The following is an 8,659-nucleotide window of genomic DNA, read 5'->3' on the forward strand; positions in this document are numbered from 1 at the left end:
TGATATTCGTGGGACTGTAAGCTGGGGTGAACTTCGGGCCCTGAAGGAGACCTTAAGGAAGAAGAGCTGGAGATAAGGTCAGAAACAAGCTAAGTTAGACTCACATACACTCCTAGATTCCTGTGTGTGGGAAAGATTGTTAGAAGGTAAGTAAAGGTGTGGACAGAAGTTCATTGTTGTGATTGCAGACACTGTGATCATGCAGAGTTAATGAATGTTTCCCTGGACCAGTGTTTATATAACAGGTCAAGGGATAGTGGGGAACCTGTGGCTGTGCTGTGGGGTTAAGTTATAGGATGACCAACCTGATGGTGCCTGGGGTAGATTAGGGAGGGTTTAGGCTCACTAGAACACCAAGGGGGAATAACCCCCAGTAGGAAAATTGGGATGATCTCATCTCCAGTCAGCTGAATCTGAAGAAGATGCTGTTACCTGAGAGGACCCTACCCTTCATTAGGGACTTGCAGGCCTGAGCTCTGCATCTCTGCAAGTTCTGTATTCGCTGTTGCACTTGCCAGTGGCACTTTGCCAGTGCCTGAGCAGGGTCACACCTCCCTGAGAAGGCAGAAAACAAAACATCCGCATCGCCGCACGGCAACCTGCCCTCTGACACGTGGAACATCTTCAGTTGAGCACTTCTAACCCTGCTGTGCTTTAAATAAACCCACCTGTCACGCCAGGCACCCACCCACGCATCCCCACCACAACCACAGCAGAAGTGCTGTGTCAGGGTGCCCCACACTTGAAGCACTGACTGCTGGCAGCAAAAGTGTTGGAAGGACACGAGCGTGGAGAAAATCACGACTGCAATTCAGCAAGGCGTGGTTAATTGCTTCAATCGCTCGCCTGACTCCCTCCTGCGCTTTCCCTCTTGTGCCTTCACTACCTCTTGGGTAGTGAAACTCTGCTCCACAGAAAACGAGTTGAAAAGGGTTGGACTGAGACTCCCAGATAATGTTGGAGCAAAGTTAAAACTCAGCAGTGGAAACACACTTGATGTTTTAAGGGAGGGAGTTTCTTTCCCCCTAAAGAAACATTTGTGTTGAACCCATTTTTACAAATCCTTTTCCAGTTGGACAATTAGGTGGATAACTGGGTAGCTACCCAGGAGTAGGTTTTTTTTCACTTGTCTGTCCTTAATGTGAATCTCTTCGGTGTCACTTGATAAATCATTTTCCTCTGGGTATTTAAGTTTCTCTGTTGGTAAAACGGTGTTTTTCCTTACTTTTTTTCTGTGGGCTTTACATTCTATTGCAGCAGAGCTAGATGTTATTTAGAGAATTTTAGGTTTTAGTATCATGTAAATCTATTTTATGGTCATAATTGAGTGATACCTTCCCTTAACAAGAAGACTTCTTTAGAAAGAAAGCAGAATACCAAAAAGTTTTCCACTGCTTTTTTTTATTACACAAAGATAAATTAACATTATCTTAATACTTTTTAAAATAATACATTAGGATAATACGTTATTGCTATTTTTCCCATCGGCATAAATAGATTTACATAAATAGTCATTTCAAAGTGTAAACTACAGATGGGTAAAGATATCCCACTATTTTTCACATGGAGGAGTCTGGATTCTGAATTCATAAAGTTTAACAATTTTGAAGAAAAAATATTAGTTTTTTGTTTTGGTTTGGTGTTTGTGTTTTTTTTTTTTTTTCTTTTTTTTTTTTAAAGTGAGACTCTTAAAGATTTTTAATGTATTCTGATATATTCTAGCTAACCATTGTAGCTTGATTCAGTTTTGTGGAGACTGAATCAGGCCCCTTCATCTCAATGCCAGGAGGTTTTCTATGGCTCTCTTGGCAGCCAACTCCCCTCAAGCCTGGGCTTTCGTCAGGGGGGTGACACAGGTACAGCCCACAGTGATGAGTTTCTTCTCCAGCCTGAAGGATTGCTGGCAGCCCTTCTGCTCCCTCCGGAGGACGAGGATTTCCTGCATGATGGGGGCGGAGTTGAGACCATGGTCCAGCTCCCCATCGGAATTCAAGCACCTCAGGTGGCGGCACTCGGCGTCCGCGATCACCCGGGGGAAGCGGTTGTGGTCCTCATCGATCCTGGGAGGGGAGAGGAAAGGAAGTGTTGGAAAGGGAAATGCTGCTCCAAAGGCAAGATAGTCTGAGTAACTATGGGCTCCTGAACCTGTTCCTCCTGGGATATACTGCCCGCGGAGGGACAGGAGACCCCCCCACTACTGTGGGTTTCTAAGAAACAGAGCTTAAGTAAGTAAAGGACTTGACGATCTTAGAGGTCTTTTCTAACCTTAATGATCTATATGATGCTAAATATTCAGGTTTTTAAGTGTAAGTCAAGCAGGCCAGGCAGCATGCAACTGCTTTTGCTTTTGCTTTAAGCAAGCACTGACTTTGAAAGACTGATCAGAAGTGATTTGAGCTTCCCAGCACCTCACTCTGACTGACAGACCTAAACCCTTCAGCTCTCCCCTGAAGGGAGGAGCTTATTAATGCTGATGTTATTAAACCACCATTGAATTTGATGCAATATTATCTCTCTGAGATATTTTTTATGATGTCTTAGGTAAAGAATGCTTTTGAAGATAAAGCTTGCCCAAATATACAAATAAATTAATTAAATTGTAGAAGTAATTTGCTTTGACTTCTGTATATTGCCTAGGCCAGTGTTTTTCTCTGCACTATTTTCTGTACTGGTTTTCTTTCAAGGAGGATCGTGTGGACTGTGGGTACCCTCATATTTCCAAAACTTCTCAACAGTTAAGCACTGAAAATAAAGATGTGGGCACGGCCTTGCCGTTCCTCATGACCAGGACATCCAGTGTACTTGCAGGCCTTAGAGATAGGGATCATACCTGTAATCCCACGGAGACAGAGAGCGATTGCTCACATTGAGACTTGCTTTGGCGTCCTGGTTTGCGTTGCTGATGCTTATGTTGACTCTCACAGTTTGGGGGAATCTTGAGTCTTTTTGGGTCGGACATCCAGGATAAGCTTGCTTGAAGAGGCTCTGTGGCTTCACTCCAGGCTTGATTGCCTTCTCGAGGGGAGAAGTGCTGGCTGAGAGCAGGGCCAGCAGCATGAGGAGCAGTACTCTGAGCTGAAGAAAAGAGATGCATTTAGGACACAAGGGAGGTACAGCTCTGAAATTCATCCACAGTCAGCCTAACTGGTAATCAAAGCCTATACTGCAGGTTGGAGTAATTATGGAAAAACATGTTGTATGACACATCCATTTTTGCTTTCTTTAACTAATTCTTACAGTGCTGACCAGTATGATACACACCCAGTTATAATTTGGTGATAAAAAAAAAAATAGAAAATAATACAAGACAGGAGATTTCAGAAAGGATATAACAAGAAAAAGACACTGTAAGGTTGAGGTTTCAATGTATTTCTTGACTCACAGTGCTGTAGTATCCCACGTCACAATATACTTGTACAGTTACTACCCCAACTAAAATTTTAGTTATTTTCAATTATTAATGGTTTAAACAAGCATTTTAAAGGTGGGTGCGGATCCCTATCCCATCTATTCAAATTTAAACATGTCTCTGTCAAATTGTGGGCAAAAAAATCCAGCAAGCAAATTCTTACCAGAGAAGAACAAGGGGTCGGAGACATCTTCCTTTCTCTTCTTACTGCGTCTGATGTTTGTCCTGGGCTCTGCTGAGCTGAAGGTGTCTGGGCACATTTGCTGCTGGACCTTTTATAAGGGTTTCTGGGCTGTCCTAGATAACTTGGAGTAGGTGTTTTTTTCCCAACCTTAACTGTGGTTTCTGACCATAACTTATACGAAAAAGTGTGTGTAAACAGATTCCATTAGCACAGGTGGAAGACAGGATATGGGCTTACCCTTTCTAAGATCTGTAGATGATGTCACTCCTTCAGCCCTGTCACTCAAGTGGCAACAAAACTAAACGAAGACATTACAAAACCACCAAAAAAATCGGTACTCACTGCAAATTCGCAGGTGCAAAGTGCTCGATTTTAAATTGGGATGCTGTAGGTACCAAAACCAAATGTCACTGGCACAGGTTGAATCTGATTGCTCCTAGGTCAGTCTGATGTGTTTTCATCCCAAATTGGGCAGATGTTGGAGAGCAGACCACCATTCAATTCTCTCAAGTTCTTGCCATGGGCTGCAATTTGTCCTGATGTCTGAAAAAGCTATGCTCCTTCTGGAGCTCCTTTTTTTTTCTCAAATCTCCTACTCTGAATTGGGCTATTTATATTCATGGTTACACCTCAGGTGTGATATCTCAGTTTTGATCAGAATGCTTTGTGATGACGAGTTACAAAATTCAGTCATTGTCTACCTAGAGGGGAAAAAAAAAAGTAAACTTTGTTTTGAGCTTTCCACCTTTTAATTTTACTTTTGTTTTACTCCTCTTGTGCTGTAAGACAAGGCTTTGACCCTAAGGAAAGTGGTCTGAGAAGTGTGGTGGATAAAGTCAAACCTTCAGTTCCTAATTTAGGAAGAGGACTGAGGGGTTCAAGACCAACCCTACAAAGGTTGGGAGATGCAGAATGACTCCTCTTGTAGGCAGAAAAACTGGAGGGAACTGCAGATACACCTCTTCCATGGTATATAGGTGATGGAATACTGTGTTCAAAAATACTGGGAACTTAAAATACCTTGGATAGTGCAGTCCCAAGGTATTATGACTCCCTATATCCCAGCTCTGTGTGCTGGGTGACAGTGATCAGTGATCCCAGGCAGCTCTCTGTCCCACCCTGCTGTCTTTCCATCCTTTCCAAACCATATATTGCAGTGGTGGGATACCCTGCCAGGTTAATGTTTTAACATGCAACATTTAGGAGAGTTTTAGATTAGATATTAGGAAGAGATTCTTGGCTGTGAGGATGGTGAGGCCCTGGCACAGGTTGCCCAGAGAAGCTGTGGCTGCCCCATCTTTGGAAGTGTCCAAGGCCAGGCTGAATGGGGCTTGGAGCAACCTGGTCTAGTGGAAGGTGTCTTTGTCCAAGGCAGGAGATGGAACGAGACAAAGAATCTTTAAGGTCCCTTCCAACCCATTTGACAGGGTGACATCAGGATCCCTTTCTCTCACCCAGGGTTATTTTCCTAGCTTTCCACTAAGATGCTGTAAGGAAATTGCAGACCAGGAGAGGTTGAACTGCTTCAAGTCTGTGCTGTCTTATTACTTCGGGTCATTGCTGTTACTCTGGCTGATAGCAACTGCCTTGGGTTTTGTTTTGTGTAGTTTTGTTTTTCTTAGGCAGATGTCTTGCTGAGACCCAAAGGCTCATTAAAAGCTGCAGGCTTGACCCTGAAAGAGACCTTGCCTGCAAGAAGGGATGTTTGCATTCACTCCTCTCATCTGCTTTCAGGGATTTAAATCAAAAGCTCTCCAGTCAGTATTTAGGTCACTGGGATTTGTAGGATGCTCTGGGACAGGGTGCTTTTGTGGAGTCTTTCAGTACCCTTTGTTGAGAGCTCAGAGCTCTATGGTTTTGTCAGTCAGCAGCACAGCAGGGATGTGAAATATTTGAATAAAGCAATTATTTGTGGATGTGGCACTTGGGGACACGGTTTAGTGTAGGGGCTTGATGGTTGGTTAATGATTGGACTTGTTGATCCTAGAGGGCTTTCCCAACCCTAATGATTCTGTGATTTGTATCAGTCCAGGAACCAGAAACTTGATGCCTCAAGAGAGGAGAGTCTCCAATCTCCCAGGCTGCAGCTTCCCAGGTAATGATATTGATTGTAGTGAACTATGAGATATAATAAAGCAGGTACTGCCATCTTCTCCAATGAAATTCCTGGAGAGTAGGTGGGTGATAGACACACTCAAGGGTGTTGATGGTGCTCCTAAGCTGAATTTCAATGAGATTCTTGACAAAGGAGATTTATATTTTAGAAAGGAGGGGGTGAACCTTCCAGTACCTGAAGGGAGAATACAAGAAAAATGGAGAGAGACTATTTACAAGGGCCTGGAATGGGAGGACAAGGAGGAATGGCTTCAGTCTGAAAGAGAGTAGGTTTAGATTTGATATTAGGAAAAAAAATTTATTCTGTGAGGGTGGTGAGGCCCTGGCACAGGTTGCCCAGAGAAGCTGTGGCTGCTCCATCCCTGGAAGCGTTCAAGGACAGGACTTGGAGCAACCTGATCTAGTGGAATTTGTCTTGTGGCAGGGGGCTGGAATGAGATGGGAGATTTAAGGTCCATTCCAACACAAACCATTCTAGGATTCTATGATTCTATAATGTTCAACCTGTCCTCCTCTATAATTCTTTTCTTAGGAAATCACTGCTCTGACAGTGGGTTGCAAGTAGCTTGGACGTGCATTGGAAAGAAACACTCGGTGTAACAACCTTGGTCTGCTGATCAGACCCTTCCCTCAGATTCAATTTTGCTGATATTTTTAGATGAAAATTATGCAAATAAGGTGTGGGTTTTTTTTAACAATTGCTTAATGTTTATGTGCAATTGCAAATTTTACTCGCCTTGTGCCATCCAGAGGAGGTTGTAAGTAAGGGTAGAATTTAGTTTGAGGTTTCTGGGATCCCCATGACCTACATCCGCTCGTTTAAAAGATGCTGATGCTTCAGAACCTAAATGTGTAAAGTTCAGTTTCCCTCTTCCACTTAGAGACCTACAGGTTAAAGGAAATGGTGCCCTCAGAAGGGGTTTTCTCTAATGCCATTTACTGAAATATCCATTCCAAGTGGGTCAGTTAAAATTTCAATTTTAGAAGCAAAAACGTTTTTGAAAGCCTCCAAGGCAGCGGAAGGTCACGTTCAACCAGCCTGGCCCTAAATCCAGGCTGGCCTACCCTAAATGTGTCAGTGGTTTGGGTTACCTCTGCGCTTGAAAGGTGAATAGTTACAACACGGCTGACGTACCACAACACTGCAATGGTGAAAAAAAAAAAAAACTTTCCATGACTTATTTTGAACGTATTTTATTGCAATTGTCGTAGGCAAGATACCAGGGGGCTGAGGAGAAAATGTACTTTAGAAATGTTTCCAGCAGGTCTCAGTTATGTAAATGAAGCTCTCACAGTTCTGGTACTAAGATTTTTCCAAATTCCAGAATACTTATTTCATAATTCTTAATGATCTGAAGTGGAAAAAAAAGAAAAGTATTTTTCCTGTGAGAAAAGAATTTACCCTATGGTATTCGTTTTATTCTGACATGTAACTCTCTCTTAGCTAGAGATCTGGAAACTGGGACACCGACAAAAGCTTACTGAAAGGAAAAAAAAAAAGATTATCTAAAGCCTTTTGAGATGAAACCCATCTCTTCTCTTGACTCTGGTGAAAGCTTGCTTGAGATTAAGTTGCTGTTTAAGTACTTTGCCAGTTGAGATTCTTTAGGCTCCCAAATCTGAGTGTGTTGGCATTGCACTTTCCCCCCTCAAATAGTGTCCTGGAAGCACAGAATGGTTTGGGGTTTGAGCTTTGGGTTTTGAGCCACTTACCACTACCCTCTGAATGTGACCATTCAAGTGTCCTGACTGAGCCTGCTGTAAATTAAAAGAGAACTGGCAGATATCTCCAAATACTTCAAACATTTTTTTTCAATCTCTATCAGCTAAGCTTATGATATTTCTGGAAAATAAGAGGGTTTTTATTTACAAGTAGGGAGATATTTACTTATTTTTTCTTGTTGAAGAGAATGCATTTTCTTCATTTTGAGTACATATTCTTACAGATCCCTGTAAATACAGGAACATTCTTCTTCCCACATGCAACCACTGCATGACCCACTCTGCATTGTGGAGGCAATTTCTGTGACATCAGTGACTAGACTGGGCCTCAGGCCAGTGGTGATCAGAGAAAAACTTGAAACAGAACTTGGTGGGCCAAGGCTCTGAGCACCTGATTAAACACCGAAGTTTAATTCTAGTTTGGCTTATTTAAATCCTTCTCTGAGTGGATGGTTGGATCAGAGACACTCAGAGGTTCCTCTCAAACAGGTGAAATTCTAGTAGAAGATGTCCCTGACCATGGCAGGAGGGTTGGAGCAAGATTACCTTTAAGGTCCCTTCTAATCCAAACTGTTCTGTGATTCTGTGACATTCAGAGGAGACACAGAGATGCTGTGGGGAATGGAGCCCCTCTGCTCTTGGGGCAGTCTGGGAGAGCTGGGGGTGTTCAGCCTGGAGAAGAGAAGGCTCCAGGGAGACCTTAGAGCCCCTTCCTATGCCTAAAGGGGATCCAGGAGAGCTGGAGCAGGACTTTGGAAAAAGGATGGAGTGACAGGACAAGGGGGAATGGCTTCCCATTGCCACAGGGCAGGGTTAGATGGGATATTGGGAAGGAATTGTTGGCTGTGGGGATGGTGAGGCCCTGGCACAGGTTGCCCAGAGAAGCTGTGGCTGCTCCATCCCTGGAAGTGTCCAAGGCCCTGTTGGACGGGGCTCAGAAAAACCTGGTGTAGTGGGAGGTGTCCCTGGGGGTTGGAACGAGCTGATCTTCCAACCCAAACCACTCTGTGAATCTATGAAATCCCTGCACCAATCTCCTACCCCTCGATCTTTGTGCAGAGATGACAGAAGAAGTAAAATAACATTTTTCCTGTATTAAACACCTCTGCTTTTCCTCCCCACCTGCTGCAGTAGAAATTGCCATCTCCTGCTGCTGCCTAAATTTGCCAAACACAGCTAAATGGATATCACAGTCACACATCAGCTGTGGTTGCTGCCAGTGGTTGACA

General features: G+C 43.5%; 1 protein-coding gene across 1 annotated transcript; it reads right to left on the reverse strand.

Annotated features, from left to right (window-relative positions):
* Positions 1 to 1,822: 1,822 nt before the first annotated feature.
* On the reverse strand, positions 1,823 to 3,599 carry IL17A (interleukin 17A). The gene is made up of 3 exons (XM_027908339.1): positions 3,573 to 3,599; positions 2,831 to 3,075; positions 1,823 to 2,060 (listed from the first exon to the last, which is right to left on the reverse strand). Exons 1-3 carry the CDS (start codon positions 3,597 to 3,599, stop codon positions 1,823 to 1,825), a joined length of 510 nt encoding a protein of 169 aa, XP_027764140.1.
* Positions 3,600 to 8,659: the final 5,060 nt, after the last annotated feature.

Source organism: Empidonax traillii, unplaced genomic scaffold, assembly GCF_003031625.1.
Source record: "Empidonax traillii isolate 1590-97213 ecotype Southwest subspecies unplaced genomic scaffold, ASM303162v1 scaffold1683:size74120, whole genome shotgun sequence".
Lineage (NCBI taxonomy): Eukaryota > Metazoa > Chordata > Aves > Passeriformes > Tyrannidae > Empidonax > Empidonax traillii.